Here is a 22,710-nt window from a genome sequence, read left to right as displayed (position 1 = left end):
ATACTTCATCTTCCCCCTAAAGGTGAATTTCAGCCCCTCTCTCCTGAAATGGCTTGTAGCCCTTAAAGGCCATTTTTTTTTTTTTTCTATTCACAGCAATTACTTTTCCCACTGACCTCTCTCCTGGTTCTGTTCTCCAGGACTGTATTAGGTATGGCTGCTGTAACAAAATACCACAGGTGGTATGGCTTAAATAACAGACATTTATTTCTCACAGTTCTGGAGGCTGAAAGTCTAAGATCAAGCACTGGCAAGTTTGGTTTCTGGTGAGGGCTCTCTTCTGGGCTTGTAGAGAGGTGTCTCCTCTCTGTGTCCTCAAATGGCAGGGAGGCGGGGCAAGGAAAGGGGAAAGTAGGAGAGAGACTGAGAGATTTCTTCCTCTTCTTATAAGGCGAAAGTCCTATCAGATTAGCCCTTCATCTGTATCATGTCACTTAACCGTAATTACCTCTTTAAAGACTCTATTTCCAATACAGTCACATGGAGGGTTGGGGCTTCAACATACGAATTTGCCAGGGACACAGCCCAGCCCATAGCAGGGGATTTTCTCACCTGTCCATCCTGCAGCTTCTCCCCTAAGAGAAGTTGCTGCATTAGTCTGACTTACCTTCGGAGCCTCCTGTACCCAGACTCAGTGGTTCTACCAGCCACCAACCCACAGCCCTTTTGTATTGCTCAGGCCTCAAGGGGCATCAACCTATGGCATCAGTGGCTTTGCCTTGCTTTTGCCCCTTCTTATCACTCTCACTCACCTGATTCCGATTCTCGTTCATACATGGGAGAAGTGAAGTGGTATCAGAGCTACTGGACATTGGGATTATGTCCTGTTAATGGGCATAATCCATCATGTATGTTAGAAAAGAAGTGCCGACAACCACTGATCTGGGATGCCTCCTGCCTCCCTAGAAGGCAACGCGCTTCAGCCACCGCTGCCTCTGCCGCAGTGCGGGCTCCAGGCTGTCTTGGCACGTGTCTGCAATAGCCATCCCCTAGCGTCTTTCACTGGCTAAGGCTCTTTCTTAAAAACACACCTGCATTCCCAGTTCCCACTGAATGCAGGTGTGTTCTTTTTTTTTTTTTTTTTTTTGAGACGGAGTCTTGCTCGGTCTCGCAGGCTGGAGTGCAGTGACCGGATCTCAGCTCACTGCAAGCTCCACCTCCCGGGTTCCCGCCATTCTCCTGCCTCAGCCTCCTGAGTAGCTGGGACTATAGGCGCCGCCACCTCGCCCGGCTAGTTTTTTGTATTTTTTAGTAGAGACGGGGTTTCACCGTGTTAGCCAGGATGGTCTCGATCTCCTGACCTCGCGATCCGCCCGTCTCGGCCTCCCAAAGTGCTGGGATTACAGGCTTGAGCCACCGCGCCTGGCCAGGTGTGTTCTTAAGAAAGAAAGAGCCTCAGCCAGGAATGTTTTTAGCCGGTGGTAGAAGGCTGCCTACACTGGGCACTGTTTTAGGTTCTCATATAATTTAAATAGCAAGGAGGTTCAGGGAAGAATAACCGTAACCTTGGGTAATCCACTAGGGCTTTTGCGAGTAGGAAAGCTGATACCTCACATTCTTAGCAGGTGAAAACTTGCCATGGTGGAAATAGATAGTAAAGAGTTACTGACATATCCCAGATTGTATGCTGTGATATAAATTCCCATTTAATGCGCAGCCCTGATTTCTGAGTTCATAAGTAATTCTAGTGAACCTTAGTAGGAATTCTGGGTAAGAAAATGAGGTTGCCATTGGTCTTGCTTGCATCACCAAGCCCAGACATCCAGAAGAGCCTCTCACCTTGAAAAGCAGACAGCTTTTAAATTAACCCCGCCTTCCCACTCACCTTCATCTCCCTAAGAGTTCTGGCCATTTAGTTCCACATTTTGAAAGGAATACATGGGTGAAATTTGGGAAGAGAATCTGTGCTATGCAATGTTTCATTAAAATATTCAGTTTTTCAAGTCTCTCTAAAAAAAAAAAAATAATAAAATAAAATAAAAAACACACCTGCAGATGTGTCATATATAAGCCTTTCCATGACTGATCCAACTTGACTGCGTTTATTTACCTCTTCTATACCTCTGCAGTACATAGATCCAGCATTATTCCTGGGTTAATATGCACTTATGCCTGCATTTCTTTATAATTGCTATTAAGTTATCACCCAAGCCTTTTCCATGAATACAAACCCTGCTTCCCCAGCTAAACTGTAAACTCCTCAAGCAAAGACTCTCTCTTCTAATTGCTGTATATTTCCAGAGGAAAAAAGTCTGGTATAGCTCTCTCTCTGTTTACCATGGGTCTGAGCAAAGGGAGGGAGGTCAGCTACATCTGTTCACTCCTCGGGATGCATCTTTCTGTTTAAACTAATTTGTTTGCTCACCAATGCAAATACTCTGTAGCCTGAAAAGGATTCAATGGGCTTCCCAAATCAGGGATTTGAAAAGTTACACACATACATTATAATCAGTCCACTAAAAGTTAGTGCAATGGATTCATGGTGAGTTTTAAGTTTTTGAATAATTCCTTTTACATACTTAGATTTATTTTTTGGCCTAAACAGAGAAAGGAACAAACTTTAAAGGAAAATTTATAATTGTGGTAGTAACTCTGAAAAGTATTATTGAAGCAGTGCTTAAAAGTAACTCATGTGGCCTTCTGCTTATGACCAATAAGCCAGATTTACCTTTCTACCTTAAACTGCTAGAAAATTAGACAAGCTATAAAAAATATCAGTTTTCAGACATTAAACAACAGGCAGAATAAGACCATGATACTTGAGAGAAAGGAAATAAGAAATGTGAGGCCTTCATTCTACAAGCTACAGGTTATACTTCAGGAACTCAAAAGAGCCCCACAGTCTTGCTGAACTGGGAGATGTAGAATTTGCAGAGTAAAGTACCTAAGGTGGGGAGCTGCACAGAGAAAGAGCTCAAGAGATCCACAGAAGGAATCCCCTTGAAACTGTGGCTCTGCACATGAGTGAGAGGAAACTACCCAAGGCTGAGAAGGAACCACCAGAAAAAAAAGTACAGAGAGCAATTCTCAGAGTTCACAAAGTGCTGAGAATGGTTTGTGTTCCTACTAGCCAGAGCAGAAATAACTCAAAAAATAGGAGGTGTCAGGGAGAATTCTTAGAAGCGTATCAGCTTAGTAATGGGGCTACATTGAACCTAGACTAAAAACTGGTCTAACCAACTTAAAGGCAAGCCACCAACAGATCCATTGATTTCAAGTAAATTAACTGCAGGCCAAAAATAAATTCCACCACTGTTTAAAGGAGTATAACAAAATTCAGCACACGATAATGTAAAATTCACAGTGCCTGACACAGAGTAAACAAATTACAGCCACGTAAAGAAGTAGGAATACATGACTCACAGCCAGGAGAAAATGCGATCAGTTGAAATGGAGCCAGAAATGACAGAGACAATGGACGACAAAGATGGTAAAACAACTATTTTAAGTTTGCACCACATATTCAAGAAGCTAGAAGAAAACAAGAGTATGATAATGTAAAACATGTAAGATATTTATTAAAAGACCCAAATGGAATTTGTAGAGATGAAAAATACAATGTTGATATGAAAAATGAACTTCGGAGAATTCACAGCTGAGTAGGCACTGCAGGAGAAAACATCAATAACCGTGAATACACAGCAATAAAAATATCTAAAATGATGAAAAAATTGAAAAAAGTAAACAAATCACTAGGTCCTGTAGGATAATATCAAGTGATCTAACATACAAGTAACTGGTATCCCAAAAGGATGGGGTTGGTGATAGGGAAGGGGGGCCAAAAAAACTATTTGAAGAAATAAGGGCCACAGTTTTGCAAATTTGATGAAAACCACAAAACCTATAGGTACAAGAAGCTCAACAAGCCCCATGCAGAATAAGCCTAATGAAAACATTGTAAATACACGTCCTAATAAAACTGCTGAAACCCAGGGATAAAGAAAAGTTTTAAAAGCAGCAAGAGGAGAAAAATAAAAATTATATTTAAAGGATCAAAGGAAAGAATGACGGCAGACGTCTTGTCAGAAGCTGTGCAAGTCAGAAGAAAGTGGAGAACTATCATTAAAGTACTAAAAGAAAAAAAAAAAACTGTAAACTTAGAATTCTTTGCCCAGGAAAAAATAGCTTTCAAAAAAGAAAACTAAGTAAAGATGTTTTCAGACAACTGAGATAATTCATAGCCAATACGCCTGTGGTACAAGAAATGTTAAAGAAATTTCTTAGAACCCAGGAGGCGGAGGTTGTGGTGAGCCAAGATCATGCCAGTGCACTCCAGCCTGGGCAACAGTGCAAGACTCTGTCTCAAAAAAAAAAAAAAAAAAAGAAAAGAAAAGAAAGAAAGAAATTTCTTAGAAAGAAAGAAAATGATATCATATGGAAATTTGGATCTGAACAAAGAAATAATGGTCTCCACAGATGGTAATATATGAGTAACATGAAGGACATTTTTATTCATCCAAAATCTTTTTTTAAAAATAATAGACTGTTTAAAACAAAAATAATAAAAATTTACTGTGGGCTTTAAGCATATGTAAAACCAAAATGTATGCCAACAACAGCATGAAAAATGAGAGGAGAGAAATAGAAGCATATTGTATATGATTCTTACACCATATGTGGAGTGGTATAATTTTGAAGTTAGGGTGTGATGAGTTAGAGATATGTATTGTAAATCCTAGAGTAGCATTCAGCAAACTATTGGCCAACAGGCCAAATCTAGCCCACAACCTGTTTTGGCAAGTAAACACTGGAACACAGCCACAATCATTCATTTATACATTGTCTACGGCTATTTTGTGCTACAATAGCAACATGAGTAGTGTCAGTAGAGACCATGTGGCCCACAAAGCCTGTAATATTTATTTACTATTTGACGCTTTACAGGAAAAAAAAAGTTGTCATAAAAGCAGCCACAAAATAAATAAATTATCTACAATTATTGTAGTTACTGTGTTGGTAACTACATTAAATATAAATGGCTTAAGTGCCCAGGGTACTGATTAGAACTGCCAGATCCAATTTTAAAAAGCAAGACCTAGCTATATGCTGTTATATCAGGAGTCCCGTCTCCAGACCACTCCTACATTTGGAGATTTGCTAGAAGGACTCATGAGTTTCAGCATATGATTGTATTAATACATATGGCTAAAATTTGTTATGGTGCTTTAGTAAGAATACACACATAGCCAGATCATAAAGGAAAAAGACATAGGTGGAGTCAGGAGAAATCCATCTACAGGTTTCCATATGCTGCCTCCCTCTCATGAAGGATCACATAGAGTGCATCCTCTCTCCAGCACTGGAAATGGAGTAACATTTGTGTAACATTTCTGCCCAGGGAATTCCATTAGAGACCCCAGCACCCAAGGATTTTATAAGGAGCTGGTCACATAGGCACCCTCTGTCTAGCACATTCCAAAATCCCATGCTTCCAAATAGGAAGTAGATATTCAGTGTAAACCAAATTGTTTGCACAGTCTGGATATAGTCAACCACCCTTTTCTATTAACCACCCTTTTCTTTTTTTTTTTTTTTTTGAGACGGAGTCCCGCTCTGTCGCCCAGGCTGGAGTGCAGTGGCGCGATCTCGGCTCACTGCAAGCTCCGCCTCCCGGGTTCACGCCATTCTCCTGCCTCCGCCTCCTGAGTAGCTGGGACTACAGGCGCCTGCCATCTCGCCCAGCTAATTTTTTGTATTTTTAGTAGAGACGGGGTTTCACCATGGTCTCGATCTCCTGACCTTGTGATCCGCCCGTCTTGGCCTCCCAAAGTGCTGGGATTACAGGCGTGAGCCACCGCGCCCGGCTTAACCACCCTTTTCTATTAACCGTTAATGAAGCGCTAAGTTTCTAGATGCTAGCCACAGGCCAACCTTGCTAGCAGGCATTTCTAAGGATAGCAGTCTCAAGCTTGCCTCTTAACTCTTTCAGCACGGATGACCATCAAAACAAAGAACAAAAAAACTTCACATATCAAGCTAAACACAGGTGAGAAGAAAAAGATGAGAAAAAATGTAATATAAAAACTAATCGAAAGGAAGTTGTAGAGGCTATATAAAAATCAAACTATATTTTAAAATAAGCGATATTACCATGGATGAAGAGGAGTATTATGTAATAAGTTAATTTGTGAAGAGCATATAACAATCCTAAGTGTATAGGCACCTCATAACAAAGCATCAAAATACATAAAGCAAAAAAAAAGATGATAGAATCAAAAGGAGAAATAAATCTACAATTATAGTTGGTTTCAAAACTCCTCTCTCAATAATTAGTAAAACAAGTACACAGAAAACCAGTTAGGACAAAAAATGATCAACCAACTTCCCAATTTTACAGACACTCCAACAATGGCAGAATACACATACTTTTCAAGAGCACATGGAACATTCACCAATATCAACTATATTTTATGTCATAAAACAATATGAGAGGATTAAAATCATACACAGTATATGAACTGACCATAGCATAATTGAACTAAAAATAAATAACAGAAAGATAATCAGAACATCTACAAGTATTTGGAAATTAAATAGCATATTTCTAAATAATTCTAACTATATCGAATAAAATAAAAATAGAAATATATAAAATTGGTAACATGTAGCTAAAGCAGAACTTAGAGGGAAATGTATAGCATGAGATGCAAATATCAGCAATGAAAAAAGTTCCCAGATCAATTATCTAAGCTGCACCTTAAGAAACTAGGAAAAAAACAGCAAAACGAATCCAAAGTAAACAAAAGGAAGGCAATGATCAAGAGCAGAATCAATGAAAGTGAAAACAAAAGATTATAAAACTTTATGAAACCAAAAGCTAGTTCTTTTTAAAAATGAATACAATTAATAAACATTTACCTGAATTTATAAGAAAAAAGAGAAAAAACAAAAACTTGAAAAAATCAGGATGGAAGGGGAGATATCATCATAAATCCTATAGACATTAAAAGCATTATAAAAGTATATGAATAATTTTCTGCGATTAAATTCAACCACTTAAATGAAGTGAACCAATTCCCTATGAGACTCCATCAAAGCTCACCCCAGTAAAATGTATAACCTAAATAGCCCATATCTATTTTAAAAATTGAATTCATAATTTAAAATTTCCCACAAAGAAAACCCCTGATCCGCAAAGTATCGTTGGTAAATTTTACAAACATTTAAGGATGAAATAATACCAATTTTACATAAACTCTCATACTTCCAGGAAGATGGAGTAGACATATGTTTCCCTATTCCTCCTGCTAAGTATAAATAAAAACCATGGCCAATTTATATAGAAGAAACATAAGACTCTGAAACATGTAGAGAGGAATGAAGACTATCTAGGAACCTCAGGACCCAAGAAAGGACATGATAGTGAGTTTCTTGGGTTTTCTTTATGCCTCATAGACCTCAGAATGGGAGAAAAAAAAAAAAAAAAAAGCCAGCAAACCAGAAATGCTAGTGGATGCTGACAAAACAGCAGCAACAACAAAACTGTTCTCTTCATCAGAGAGAGAGATGAACCAGCGAAGAGACAGCCCAGCAAGACAGAAAACTTTTAGACAATAAGCATGCTACCACAGAAAAAACAGGAATCCTTATCGTGATTGAAATGTTTTGTGTCGGCCGGGGGCGGTGGCTCAAGCCTGTAATCCCAGCACTTTGGGAGGCCGAGACGGGTGGATCACGAGGTCAGGAGATCATCCTGGCTAACACGGTGAAACCCCTTCTCTACTAAAAATACAAAAACTAGCTGGGCGAGGTGGCGGGCGCCTGTAGTCCCAGCTACTAGGGAGGCTGAGGCAGGAGAATGGCGTAAACCCGGGAGGCGGAGCTTGCAGTGAGCTGAGATCAGGCCACTGCACTCCAGTCCGGGAGACAGAGCGAGACTCCGCCTCAAAAAAAAAAAAAAAGAAATGTTTTGTGTCTTGACTGTATCAGTGTCAATATCTTGCTTGTGATACTGGACTATAGTTTTGCAAGCTGTTACCATTAGGGGAAACCAGGTAAAGCGTACACAAGATCTGTCTGTATTATTTCTTACAACTATAAATGTACCTATAATCATCTCAAAATTGTAAGTTTAATTTAATGTTTTAAATCATGCAAAACCTGCAGATGTTTATAACAGCATTATTCATAACTGCCAAAACTTGGAAGCAACCAAGATGCACCTCAGTAGGTAAATGGAAAAACTGCAGTACATCCAGACAGTGGATTGTTATTCAATGCTTAAAAAAAAAAAAAAAAAAATCAGCTTTCAAGCTGTGAAAAGAAACAGAGGGAACTTAAACGCATATTACTCAGTGAAAGATGCCGATATGGAAAGGCTACATACTGTATTATTCTAACTATGTAACAATCTGAAAAAGGTAAAACAATGGCGGCAGTAAAAACTCTGGTTGCCCAGAGTTTAGAGTGACCTATAGCATGAGTAGGTCAAGCACAGAAAAATTTTAGGACACTGAAACAATAATGATGAATATGATACTATAATGTTGGATACTTGTCATATACTATAATGACACAACATGATACTATATTTGTACGATACTGTAACGGTGGATACATACAATTATACTGCAATAATATATAATACTATAATGGTGGATACTTGTTATTACACTGTAATGATATAATATGATACTATAATGGTAGATACATGTCATTATAAATTTGTCCAAACGCATAGAATGTACAACACAAAGGGCAAACTGGGGTAAACTGTGGACTCTGAGTGATAATGAGGTGAATGCAGGTTCATTACGTGTAACAAATGTACCACTCTGGTGGGGAATACCGATGGTGGCAGAGGCTGTGCATGTGTCCAGGGAAATCGCTGTACTTTGTGTTCAATTTGTTGTGAAACTAAAACTGCCCTAAAAAAAAAAGTATATTTTTTTTAAAAAAGCATAGAGAAAACTTCTCAACAAATTTTTTGAAAACAGAATTAATGTGACACCAAATACCTTATGAGCAAATGACAGATGAGCTTTCCTCATAAACACAAATGCAAAACTCCTTAGCAAAATGTTAACAAATCAAATCACACAATAAAAGAAAAAGATGATACATCATGGCTAAATGCGGTCATCCTAGGAATACAAGATTACTTTTAAGATTAAAAAATCAGTCAGTGAAGTTTACCATATTAATGTGCTAAATTTAAACATCATGTGATCATCTTCATAAATGCAGAAAAGGCGTTTGATGAAATTGAACATCAAATCTTCATTTTAAAGTATCAAAAAAAAAAAAACACAGAAATCAAAGGAAATGTCAACTGAAAGGATATCCAAAGAAAACATATTTAATGGTGAGGGACAGCCTGCTTTCTCTCTAAGTTGGGAACAAGGCAAGGTTTTCCACCCTCATCACTTTTGTTCACCATGACCGTGAACGTCCTTGATAATGCAGTAAGGGAAGACATGGCTAGTCTCGTAAGACAAGGGAATGATCTGTTTTGACCATTGATTTTGTCCTTTGCACTAAATTTAATCTTTACACTTAATGTTATTTTATTAAATAACCAGTTAAAGGGAAACAATTATTACATAAGCTATACAATGCATGTAGCAATGAATTATCACATAACTACAGATATGAGGAAGACCGTATTGTCTGAGAAGCTTGATTTGGGCTCAGAGATATAAGCAGCATTTGAAACCCTTTTCTCAGAAGCCTGTGTACACTAAAGCAGAGATTCCAAAGAAAGGAAACAGTTTTTTTTCTATTTTAACCTAATAAGGATATTCATTTCAGGAGATCCTTAAGGAAATCTACCAGAAGAAACTTGCTCATCAGATTCGGGTTTGTTTGAAAGTGGTAAACTTTGGTGGCACATACAGGGCTCTTTTACATCCCATTGAGCCTTGATGTGGCCTCAGATTCATCACAATGCCCTGCTCTGGTCATCCACCTCAAAACATCTGGATAGATACATGGAATGAAATCTATTTTCTATCCCTGTAATAAAGTCCTGTTACCTGGGGGGAAACATTTGTAATTCACACTGTACTCATTCAGGCTGGTCCATCTGTCGCCAGTCTGATTAGGGATATTTGTCTTTTCTTTAAAATATTAAGGTTTTTATGTCTTAAAATAGTACGGCCACGAGATACTACAGTCTAGAAAGTGAATTCGTAATAATTACACTCCATGTGGGAAGTTCATAAAAAAGTTACCAGTGTAGTTTATTTTTTATAAATCAGGAGCCTCTGGCTGTCACTCAGGAGACTGAAATATGTTCATCTTAAGGTAGGTATGCTTAACTGTTAAGCATTCCAAAAGTGGGCCAGGCACGGTGGTTCACGCCTGTAATCCCAGCACTTTGGGAGGCCAAGGCGGGCAGATCACAAGGTCAGAAGTTCGAGACCAGCCTGGCCAACATGGTAAAACCCCGTCTCTACTAAAAATACACAAAAAATTAGCTGGGCATGGTGGCACACGCCTGTAATCCCAGCTACTTGGGAGGCTGAGGCAGGAGAATTGCTTGAGCTCAGGAGGCGGAGGTTGCAGTGAGCAGAGATTATGTCCCTGCATTCCAGCCTGGGTGACAGAGCAAGACGCCATCTCGAGAAAAAAAAAAAAAAAAGCATTCCAAAAGTTAAGAGGAAAAACCTAGAATTCCATGTGCCAGCCTCCTGTCCCACAGGCCAGGAGACTCCAGGCCCTATGGAGGTGAGAACATCTTACATTTTAGCAGTCTGCCCTTGATGAAACAGTCAAACGCTGTCAGGTGCCGTAACACCTGTTACAGAAACCACAACCATAGAAATGGGGTCTTCAAGAAATTGCCACAGATCACTGGCAGAGCCAAAGTTACAAAGTTTGCTTTTAAAGATGGTGTTCAGGCTGGGCGCGGTGGCTCACGTCTGTAATCCCAGCACTTTCGGAGGGTTAGGCAGGTTGACCACTTGAGGTCAGGAGTTCAAGACCAGCCTGGCCAACATGGTGAAACCCTGTTTCTACTAAAAATACAAAAATTAGCCGGGCGTGGTGGCAGGTGCCTGTAATCCTAGCTACTCAAGAGGCTGAGGCAGGAGAACCACATGAACCCGGGAGGCGGAAGTTGCAGTGAGCAGAGATTGCACCACTACACTCCAGCCTGGGCAACAGAGTGAGACTCTTTGTCTCTGAAAATTAAAAAAAAAAAAGATGGTGTTCAGTGTAAACCTTTCTTTACAAATCCTATCTAGCTGTTGAAAGAGTGTCCCTTAAAGTTGATTACGTATCCAGTAGTTCGATTTCTGAAGGAAATCCCTGATTTGGGGTAATACAGATCTTTGCAGGCGTTGGCTTCTTGGATTTCTAAGCCGCATGCAGGAGAGTCATGGAATTTGAGCTTTAGGGTAGGGTCATGTGGCACTGAACCCACAAATGGTTTAAAGCCTGCAATGGGAAGCAATTGTGTTTTTTGAAACACTGTCAGTAGACAGCTGAGACTCCAACATCAGAGCAGGGAGCGTTTTCAAGGACCAGCTTCTGTGAGACAAACTTTCCAAAGCAAGTGCTAGATAGGACAGTCATTATGTCACCCAACCCGGAGTCACATTCAAATGACATGGACAAGGATGGATCACTCTTGTCTGCCTGGGTGCCATGAGCCAAGGATCTCTGGGGCCAGTTGTCTGGAAGGACTTCCCACCTTCTCACTCTTTCCCCCTCCCATTCTTTATCTTCAGGGGGAGCTGACTATGACCAGCCACATGGAGAACTTACAGAATGCCCTATACTTCGACATGGTGCCAGAGTCCTGGGCTAGACGAGCCTACCCTTCCACAGCAGGCCTGGCAGCCTGGTTTCTAGACCTCCTCAACAGAATCAAGGAGCTAGAGGCTTGGACGGGCGACTTTGCAATGCCCTCCACTGTGTGGCTGACAGGCTTCTTCAACCCCCAGTCGTTCCTGACGGCCATCATGCAGTCCACGGCTCGCAAGAATGAGTGGCCACTGGACCAGATGGCCCTGCAATGTGACGTGACGAAGAAGAACAGAGAAGAGTTTAGGAGTCCTCCTCGGGAAGGGGCCTACATCCATGGCCTCTTCATGGAAGGTGCCTGCTGGGACACACAGGTAAAGCTTGGGATGAACCAAAGGGCACCTTTCTGGGGGCTGATGAAATACACATTGCTTCCTATGAAGTGTGACTACTAAAAGAGATGTTCCTGAATCTTTTTATCTAGATAACCTTTCTTTCCTTGAGGCCATCAAGCCATTTTTATTTGGCCAGGGGTGGTGCAAAGAGCATAGCCTTTGTAGAGGCAGTAGCATGGAGAGGTTAATAGCAAGGGCTTTGGAACCAGACTGGCTGGATCTGAATCCCAGCACCACCATTTATTAACTCTGTAACCTTAGATATAGTTTCACCTTTCCAGACCTCACCTGTTAGATGGGAGAACAGCGTCATTGTAAAAATTAAATGAGCTAATATATAAGACAGTTAAACAGGGCCTGGCCACTATTCACAATAGCAAAGACTTGGAATCAACCCAAATGTCCATCAGTGACAGACTAGATTAAGAAAATGTGGCACATATACACCATGGAATACTATGCAGCCATAAAAAAGGATGAGTTTGCCTCCTTTGTAGAGACATGGATGCAGCTGGAAACCATCATTCTTAGCAAACTATCACAAGAAGAGAAAACCAAACACCGCATGTTGTCACTCATAGGTGGGAACTGAACAATGAGATCACTTGGACTCGGGAAGGGGAACATCACACACTGGGGCCTATCATGGGGAGGGGGGAGGGATTGCATTGGGAGTTATACATGATATAAATGATGAATTGATGGGTGCTGACGAGTTGATGGGTGCAGCACACCAACATGGCACAAGTATACATATGTAACAAACCTGCACCTTATGCACATGTACCCTAGAACTTAAAGTATAATAAAAATAAAAATAAAAAATAAAAAAAAAACAGGGCCTGGCACATAGGCAGTGCTCAAAAAGTGTTGGAGTCAGCTATCTCTGCTGCTGCTGCTGCTGCTGCTGTGTGTCTGTCATCCAGGCTGGAGTGCAGTGGCACGATCTCAGCTCACTGCAACCTCCGCCTCCCGAGTTCAAGCAATTCTCCTGCCTCACTTCCTTGGTCCACTTTCCTCATTCATGAGCTCTCAAAGGGCAGGAATCTTCTGCCGTTTATGTTGTCTTATGTCGGCAAAGAGGAGCTAGTAGGTATCACTTAAAGTGGCATTTTGAAAGGATTCCTCATCAAAGGCTAATAAAAATGTGAGTCACATGAGATTGGAGAAGATGTTTTGTCACCGGTAAGAAACTGGCAAACAAGCACAGATGGCTGGGATAAATGTAATGAACAAGAATGGGTAATTCTAGCCGGGCGCGGTGGCTCAAGCCTGTAATCCCAACACTTTGGGAGGCTGAGACGGGCGGATCACGAGGTCAGGAGATCGAGACCATCCTGGCTAACACGGTGAAACCCCGTCTCTACTAAAAGCTACAAAAAACTAGCCGGGCGAGGTGGCGGCCGCCTGTAGTCCCAGCTACTCGGGAGGCTGAGGCAGGAGAATGGCATGAACCCGGGAGGCGGAGCTTGCAGTGAGCTGAGATCCGGCCACAGCACTCCAGCCTGGGTGACAGAGCGAGACTTTGTCTCAAAAAAAAAAAAAAAAAAAAAAAAAAAAAAAAAAAAGAATGGGTAATTCTAGACGTGTACACTTGTTGTACACATAATCTGGAAAGAGTCCCTAGTCAAATATCCCACTTGACAGGTGACACTAAACTATTCTTAGCAGTCAATATAAAGCTAATGGGGCAAAACTGTTAGAAGATCCAGAAGATCTCAGGAGGCCATGTGAATATGCAAATAGAAATTTACTTGGTTAAGTCGTACCCCAAAAATTCATGTCCAGGCATAACCCCAGAATGAGTATTTAGAAATAAGGTCTTTGCAGATGTCATTAGTTAAGATGAGGTCATACTGGATTATCATGAACCCTAAATCCAATGACCAGTACCCTTACGAGAAGACCACACAGGTCGGGCACAGTGGCTCACACCTGTAATCCCAGCACTTTGGGGGGCCGAGGCAGGCGGATCACCTGAGTTCAGGAGTTTGAGACCAGCCTGACCAACAGGGCGAAACCCTGTCTCTACTACAAGTACAAAATTAGCCAGGCGTGGTGGTGCATGCCTGTTATCCCAGCTGCTTGGGAGGCTGAAGCAGGAGAATCGCTTGAACCCGGGAGGCAGAGGTTGCAGTGAGCCGAGATCGCACCATTGCATTCCAGCCTGAGCAACAAGAGCAAAACTCCATCTCAAAAAAAAAAAAAGAAGAAGAAGACCACCTAGATGGGCACAGATATGGGAACAACAGACACTGTGGATTATTAGAGGGTGGAGGGAAGGGTGGGGGTTAATAAAAACTACCCATCTGGTACCATGCTAACTGGATGAGGGGATCCATACTCCAAACCTCAGCATCATACAATATTCCCATGTAACAAATCCACACGTGTACCCCTGTATCTAAGAGTTGAAATTTTTTAAAAAAGAAACTAAAAGGAAAAGGAGATGGAAAATTTTGTTGGGACATGTTTTATAATGCTTACAGTTTTGTTGGATATAGCAAGTAACAGTCTCCTGGAGTACTATTAGCAGTAGGAAATGTATTCATTCATTCCATATAGGCTTTCAGTTAAACAAATTACCTCAAAAAAACAAAACAAAGAAGACCATGTAGAGACACAGAAGAGAATTCCCTATGAAGAGAGAGGCAGAGACTGGAGTGATGCAACTACAAGCCGAGGAATTCCAGGGATTGCCAGTAACCATCAGAAGCTAGGAAAGGTATGGGATGGTTCCTGCTTCAGAACCTCCAGGAGGACCAACTCTGCCCACACTTTGACTTTGGACTTCTGGCCTCCAGAACTATGAGATAATATGTTGTTTCAAGCCATCAAGTTTGTGGCATTTTATTATGCCAGAACTAGGAAAGCAATTCAAGAGCCAACAGAAAGGACAGTAAAGTAGGATAGTGTTTAGACATCCTGAATCTTGAGAAGGAAGTTGACTTCCCTCTCTCCACCTGAACATTTGCACAAGATTCTGTCAGTGGAGATCATATATGGATTGCATTAGGTATAAGGTGGCCTAGAGCAAGCCACAGCTATTAATAGAATCCTCCAAACCACCAAGATGAGAGAAGTACCAAAAGGAAAGTAGGCAAGAAGCTCAGAAGGAAAGTCAGTGACACTGGAGGTGGGGGAAGGATACAGTTTCAATTGTCAACCTCCCATTTTTCATACCTCATTGTAAATAATAATACAAACTTCCCCAAAATCAATACTTGTTCACCATAAGCTGTTGTTCTCAAAGGTTTTATCCCAGAAAGATGTCAGCAAAAATGGAAGAGCCAGGACCTCCTAAAATCCTCTCCTCCATAAAACAATGAGAACATTCACAAAAACTGAGTCAGAATCAACTTTCTTAGAATTCTGGAAATTAACCAAAGGCTTTCAGCAATCCAAGAAGTGTTTATTCAAGCAAAACAGCTGAATCTCAGTAGGAAGAACAGTCTATGGCCTTTTAACTTGTCTATTCCCATCTCTACCCAACCCCTAGCTTGGAGGTTGCCTATAAAACCAACAGACCGCAATCACAGTGAAAACCAGTAACCTAGAAACCACCAGAAGGAGCATAATGGGGTTGGAGCACTTTCAAAGCCCTGTTAACCCCACAAAAAACTGTCATTATTTTGCCTGTCCATGGATTCCCTGGACTCACAAGTCTTTCTTATTTCACCTGAGTTGGAACTCACCCAGAGCAACAGCCTTTCTCCCCAGGGCATTTGTTGAAGACAATCTAAGACAACTGCTTAACACTGCAGTTTGTCTGAAGCAGTAGATAATAGCAGAGCAAACAATAGGCTAACCAAAAAGCTTAAAAGGGCAAGCTGGAGAATGAAATGGCCACAGGGGGCTTTGAAAACCACTGACATGTTCCTGGAAATCTAGGTCATGCCTATGTGCAGATCTGTGCACACACCCACAGCTGTGGACATGCTCAAGAGAGTTGAGAAGGCTGTATACTGTAGCTAACCTTGAGGTTCTAGGAAAACAGGGGAGTTAAATCTAAGTTAAATTGCCTGGCTAAGCATTGAAGTTGTGCTCCAACACTTGCACACAGCCACTCAGCCAAGACTTTGTGACTTACTGGTTCCAGGCATTTAAGAAAATCTGTCCAATTATTTGGTGACCTCTAAGCTAACAGGGCAGGCCACTTCAGTTGCCATACTTGACAAAGAATATAGACTTTACAGAATCAGTTCAGAAAAGTCACTAAACAAACCCTGAAGAGAGAGAGAATATGATTTGCAGAGTGGCCACATTATTTAAAATGTCCAAGTTTTCAACAAAAAAAATTATGACATACAAAGAAACAAAAATGAACGGGCCATACACAAGGAAGAAAGCAATCAACACAAAGTATTCTGAGGGGGATCAAATACTGGACTTGCTAGACAAAGACTTTATATCGGCTATTTTAAATATGTTCCAATAACCAAAAGAAACCATGTCTAACTAACTGAAGAAAATTGTGTCAACAATGTATTACTGAATAGAGAATACAGAGAGGAAAATTATATGTTTTTAAAAGAATAAAGTAGAAACTCTGGAGTTGAAAAATATAATACCCAAAATGAAAACTCAATAGAGGAATTCAATAGCAGAATTGAATAGGCAGAAAAATCAGCAAATTTAAAATCAGGTGAATTGAAATATCCAATTAGAAGAAAAAAATGAGAAAATGAAGTGTCTCAGAGACGTATGGGACACCATCAAGCACACTAACATATGCACAATGACAGTTTAGAAAGGAAAGGAGAGATAAAGGGCCAGAAAGACTATTTGAAGAGATAATGACCCAAAACTGTCCAAATTGGAAGAAAAACATTAATTTACATGTCCAAGAAGCTCAATGAAATTCAAGTAGAACAAACTCTGAGATCCATACCGAGACATATTATAGTTACATTGGTGAAAGATAAAGACAAGAAGAAAATCTTAAAAGCAACAAAAGTGGCTCATCACTTACAAGGGGTTCTCAATGAGAGTAATAGCTGATTGCTCATCAGAAACCATGAAAGAGAAGGCAGTAGGATGGCATAGTCAAAATGCTGAAAGAAAAAGACTATCTGCCAAGAATCCTACCTGCAGCAAAACTCTCTTTCAAAAGTGAAGAAACTTAGATATTCTCAGATTTTTTGAGAGAGAGAGAAAGAATTCATCACTAGTAAACCAGCCTTATAGGAGATACTAGAGGGAGTCCTTCAGGCAGAAAGGAGAGGACACTAGACAGAAAGTCAAGTCCACACAAAGATATAGAATATGGATAAAGGCAATTACATAGGTAAGTATAAAAGATAGTATAAATGCATAATTTGTAATTTTTATTTCTCTTCTATCTAATTTAAAGGACAACTGCATAAGGAAATAATTATAAATCTGTGTTGATGGATAGAAATGTATAAAGATGTAATGTAAATGATGAAAACAGCCCAAAGGAGGGAGAGGAGATGGAGCTATACAAGATTAGTTTTTGTATACCATTGAAAGTAAGCTGGAATTAGGCCAGGCACAGTGGCTCAGGCCTGTAGTCCAAGCACTTTGGGAGGATGAGGTGGTTGGATCACTTGAGGCCAGGAGTTCGAGACCAGCCTGGCCAACATGGCAAAGTTAGCCAAGCATAGTGGCACCCACCTGTAGTCTCAGCTACTGGGGAGGCTGGGTAGAATTGCTTGAACTCAGGAGGCAGAGGTTGCAGTGAGCCGAGATCATGCCATTGCACTCCAGCCTGAGCAACAGAGTGAAACTCCATCTCAAAAAAAAAAAAAAAAAAGTAAGCTGGAATTAATCTGAAATAGATAGTTATGTACATTAGAATTTTTTTTTTTTTTCTTTTAAGACTCGGTGATTTGCTTTGCCACCCAGGCTGGAGTGCAGTGGCATGAACAGGGCTCACTGCACCTCAACTTCCTGGGCTCAAGCAATCCTCTTGCTTCAGCTCCCAAGTAGCTGGGACTACAGGCATGTGCCACCATGCCCGGCCAACTTTTTTGAATTTTAGTAGAGATGAGTTTTCCCTATGTTGCCCAGGCTGGTCTCCAACTCTTGAGCTCAAGAGATCTTCCTGCCTTGGCCTCCCAGGGTGCTGAGATTACAGGTGTAAGGCACCATGCCCAGCCTTGGAATGGTAACTGTAATCCCCAAGGCAATTACTAATAATTTAAAATATAGTAAACAAGGGAAATTAAAATGATACACTAGCATATGCCTATTAATACAAGAGAAGACAATAATGGAGGACTAGAGAAATAAAAAAGGCCGGGCGCGGTGGCTCAAGCCTGTAATCCCAGCACTTTGGGAGGCCGAGATGGGTGGATCACGAGGTCAGGAGATCGAGACCATCCTGGTCTACACGGTGAAACCCCGTCTCTACTAAAAAAAATACAAAAAACTAGCTGGGCGAGATGGCGGGCGCCTGTAGTCCCAGCTACTCGGGAGGCTGAGGCAGGAGAATGGCGTAAACCCGGGAGGCGGAGCTTGCAGTGAGCCGAGATCGCGCCACTGCACTCCAGCCTGGGCGACAGAGCGAGACTCCGTCTCAAAAAAAAAAAAAAAAAAAAAGAGAGAAATAAAAAAGACATAGACATATGGAAAACAAATAGCAGATTCTACTTAATCAGTGATTACATTAAATGTGAATGGATTAAGCACTACCATTTTAAAAAGGCAGAGATTAGCTAAATGAATTTTAAAAAATAAACCATGAAACCCATCATGATCCAATTATATCATTTCCACAAAAGACACGTTTTGGATTGGAAGATAGCAATAGGTTAAAAGTAAACAGATGGAAACAGATATGCCATGAAAACAGTAACCAAAAGGCAGCTGAGAGGCTATACTATATCAGACAAAATGGACTTTATAAGATACAAATTGTTACTGAAAAATAAATAGGATAGAAATTATAGAGACAAAAAGGGACATTGTATGAGAATAAAAAGATCAACCCATCAAGAAGATAGAATTGTAAATATGGAGGCACCTAACAAAAGAGCCCCCCAAAAATACAAAACAGAAACTGACAGAATTAAAGGAAGAAATAAACAATTCAACCATAATAACTGGAGCTGTCAATACCTCCTGCTAATGTGACTGCTAATGATTATAGAGTTTCTTTTTGGGGAGATGAAAATGTTTTAGAATTAGACAGTGACCATGATTGAACAACTTTGTCAACATACCAAAAACCACTAAATTATACACTTTAAAAGGATTGGTTTTACAGTATGTGGGGAAAAAAAAGAGGTTCTACCTCTGTTCCTTATCCTTGCCATAAACATTCATCTCTGTGGGGCAAGGAGGTCCCCATTGTTTACCTTAATTCTGTTACTCACCATCCCTTATCTCATCAGCCTCTAAAAGAAGTGAAGAGGTACATCCTTCCCTTTAAATAAAACACAAATAAACCAAATTTTGTCTATGGCATAAAGGCCTCAGAGTCCCATGGACACAAAGAATCTGTGAAACACTCTGAATCAGCATTTCCCAGCGTATGTTCCATAAAGCACTAGTGCCATGGGAAATGAATAGGTTGCAAAGAGAAAGGTCCTGTGGTCAAATAAGTTTGGGAAACATCAGGTTAAATAAACTGTTTTCTTTATTCCTAGGACTTCTTGTCTTCAGTGTGGTAGTGTATGTTGTAAAATGTCAAGTCCAGAATATGGTAAGCACCACTTCCCAAATTTATTTGACCAAGGGAGACTTTGGCTCCGCAGAACATTTCTCGGGACTAGGAGGAAAAATTGCTCTGTACAGCTGTATTGAAATAGCTCAGAAAATCATATGGAGGCCTCAACTGGAAAGCTACAGAAGAGTCAGGTCCACATTACATGAGTAAAGATAGAATGTAGCTTTCTCTACTCTAGAGGATGGAGGAGGTTGCATATGAAACAGAAAAGAAACAGGAACAGGACATAACAAAAGCCTTAAAAGCTAAAGCATTTGCTGGCAGAAACTGTCTTAGTCATCTTTAAATCCCCAGCACCTAGCCTGACATCTGGCAAATATACACATTCGATATGCTTGTGAAATGAATTAATGGAAAAACAAACTAGAGGAGAATCAAGCTCCAAAGGGATTCATTTGTATATGATAAATAATAGCTTTTGGAACTCTGCTTCACCTGATTTAGGCTGAGAAAAATAGAAACGTGTTTCTACATGTCAGATGCATTCCATCACAGGCTGCTGAGCAAACCTGGAAGGGGGCCGGCATAAAGGCAGCCATGCATGCCCAGTCTTTCCTCCCTTGGATCTGCTAACAAGAGCAAGGCTGGTTGGCTGGGCTCTGGGTCTGATCTCAGGTGTCTCTTCTCATGTTTTATCCTCAGGCTGGGATCATTACAGAGGCAAAGCTGAAGGATCTAACACCCCCTATGCCTGTGATGTTCATCAAGGCCATTCCTGCAGATAAGGAGGACTGCCGCAGTGTCTATTCCTGTCCTGTGTACAAGACTAGTCAGCGGGGACCCACCTACGTGTGGACTTTCAACCTGAAGACTAAGGAAAACCCATCCAAGTGGGTTCTGGCTGGAGTAGCCTTGCTTCTCCAGATTTAGCTTCCTGCAGAGCCACCGAGAAAATAAAAAGGCTGGGCTTGGAGGCTGCCCAGAGGGACAGGTGGGTGAAGAGTGACCACAGACAACTTAGAAAGATAAGAAACCATGAGCACTCACAATTCTGTAGAATTCCTCTAGGGGAACTTGGAGAGATGTGCCTAAAGTGAGGTTGAGCTGGAGGAATATGGGCCCAGGAACCAAGGGAGGATAATTTCATGATGCTAAACCTTTCTTAATAAAATGATTTACTCTTCAACTGTGTCTGGCCCAGGATTTGAGAGCTGCTGAGTCATAAATGGTCATGTAGCAACCAAGAGAAATAAGCCACAAACACCTGGGCCCTGACCTTATTGCACAACACTCTCTCAGGCGCTCTTTCTCCAGGCCACCCCACGCAGTCCTTGGACCAGTGGTACTGGCATCACCTATGAACCAGAATCTCCATTTTACCAATCTCTCTGGAAAATCTGTACGCACACTATAGTTTGAGAATCACTAGCCTGGAGCAGGGGTCACCAAACTTTTTCCATAAAGAGCCAGTTAGTGAATACTTTACGATTTACCATGCCTCTGTTTGAACTTTGCAACTTTGCCATGGTCGCCCAACAGCAACCATAAATGATGAGTAAATGAAGGGGTGTGATTGCATTCTAACAAACTGTATTTACAAAAACAAGCAATGGGCCATATTTTGCTGATCCCTGCTGTAGAGGATAAGGGATGTGTATACTGATATTTATCCTTCATTAATTCATGCATCCACTCAATACATTTTAATCTAACACCTACTATTTGTTGTGGATACAATGTGAACAAGCAAACAGGGAAGTATGTCCATCACCCTTTAGATCATTTAAGAGGAAGCCAAGAAGAAACATTTACTCTAAAGCTTTTTTTTTTTTTTTCCAGATGGAGTCTCGCTCCGTCACCCAGGCTGGAGTGGCACTGGCGCGATCTCAGCTCACTGCAACTTCTGCCTCCCGGGTTCAAGCAATTCTCCTGCCTCAGCCTCCTGACTAGCTGGGATTACAGGTGCCTGCCACCACGCCTGGCTAATTTTTATATTTTTAGTAGACACGGGGTTCCACCATGTTAGTCAGGCTGATCTCAAACTCCTGACCTCAGGTGATCTGCCCACCTCAGCCTCCCAAAGTGCTGGGATTACAGGCGTGAGCCACCACCCCTGGCCATTCTAAAGCTTTTTAATCTAAAAGTTTTCTAGATTTACCTCTGTGGAACAAATCTTCACTGGAAGTCCAATGGGTTCCACAGTTTTGATGAGTTTGAAAAAGCTCTATGAGGCAGCTTGTTTGGTAAGAAAAGTATGGGAGAACCCAGTACTCCTTCTGTGATTATTCCCTCCTAACCTTGCAGTAACTTAATGTTTTGATTACTGTTTTGAACAGTGGTTCTTAAACTTCAACAGGCATCAGAATCCCCTGGAGGGCTTGTTAAAACAGAGATTGCTGGAACCCACCCTTCGGTATTTCTGATTCAGTTAAGTTTAAACAAATTGCCAGTGCTGTGGGTCTGGAGGCCACAGTTTGAGAACTCGGGATTTAAAATCTCCAATCCCATCATGCTATAAATCTCTGCTATACAGAATATGGACTCTAATGCTAATTCCTCTATGATTTTCCTGCTTGCTTCCTTGCGGTTCCTGCACCCCCTAAGTGGGGCCTTCTCATCTTCACGATACAAGGGAGTTAAATTTTACTCCTGGAAGCCAGGAACTCCAGCTTGGGTGTTGTCCCTCCTCTCCCATCAACTAGTAATGCACTTGCAGTTTCCTGACTATAGGTGAATCTGTTTTCAGGGAGATAACTCTGTCCACATTAGCATCATCCTTCCTGAGCCTCACTCATAGTAGTATAGTAAGATCAAGCAGGCCGGGCATGGTGGCTCACACCTGTAATCCCAGCACTTTGGGAGCCTGAGGTGAGCAGATCACGAAGTCAGGAGATCGAGACCATCCTGGCGAACACGGTGAAACCCCATCTCTACTAATACAAAAATTAGCTGGGTTTGGTGGTGCGTGCCTGTAATCCCAGCTACTCGGGAGGT

General features: G+C 41.2%; 1 protein-coding gene across 1 annotated transcript in view; it reads left to right on the top strand.

Moving 5' to 3' along the window:
- Positions 1 to 20,838, top strand: part of DNAH9 (dynein axonemal heavy chain 9) — a 386,382-nt gene extending 365,544 nt beyond the window's left edge. The window contains exons 68-69 of the mRNA XM_033184520.1: positions 11,673 to 12,062; positions 20,419 to 20,838. Coding sequence (XP_033040411.1) covers positions 11,673 to 12,062; positions 20,419 to 20,646 — 618 coding nt within the window. The 3' untranslated portion in view covers positions 20,647 to 20,838. The remainder of the gene's footprint in view (positions 1 to 11,672; positions 12,063 to 20,418) is intronic.
- The last annotated feature ends 1,872 nt before the right edge of the window (positions 20,839 to 22,710 follow it).

The sequence above is a fragment of the Trachypithecus francoisi genome, unplaced genomic scaffold, assembly GCF_009764315.1.
Source record: "Trachypithecus francoisi isolate TF-2019V2 unplaced genomic scaffold, Tfra_2.0 Lachesis_group20, whole genome shotgun sequence".
In the NCBI taxonomy this organism is placed as follows: domain Eukaryota; kingdom Metazoa; phylum Chordata; class Mammalia; order Primates; family Cercopithecidae; genus Trachypithecus; species Trachypithecus francoisi.
The sequence above is the reverse complement of the archived record's forward strand: the minus strand, read 5'-3'. Positions and strand labels throughout refer to the sequence as shown.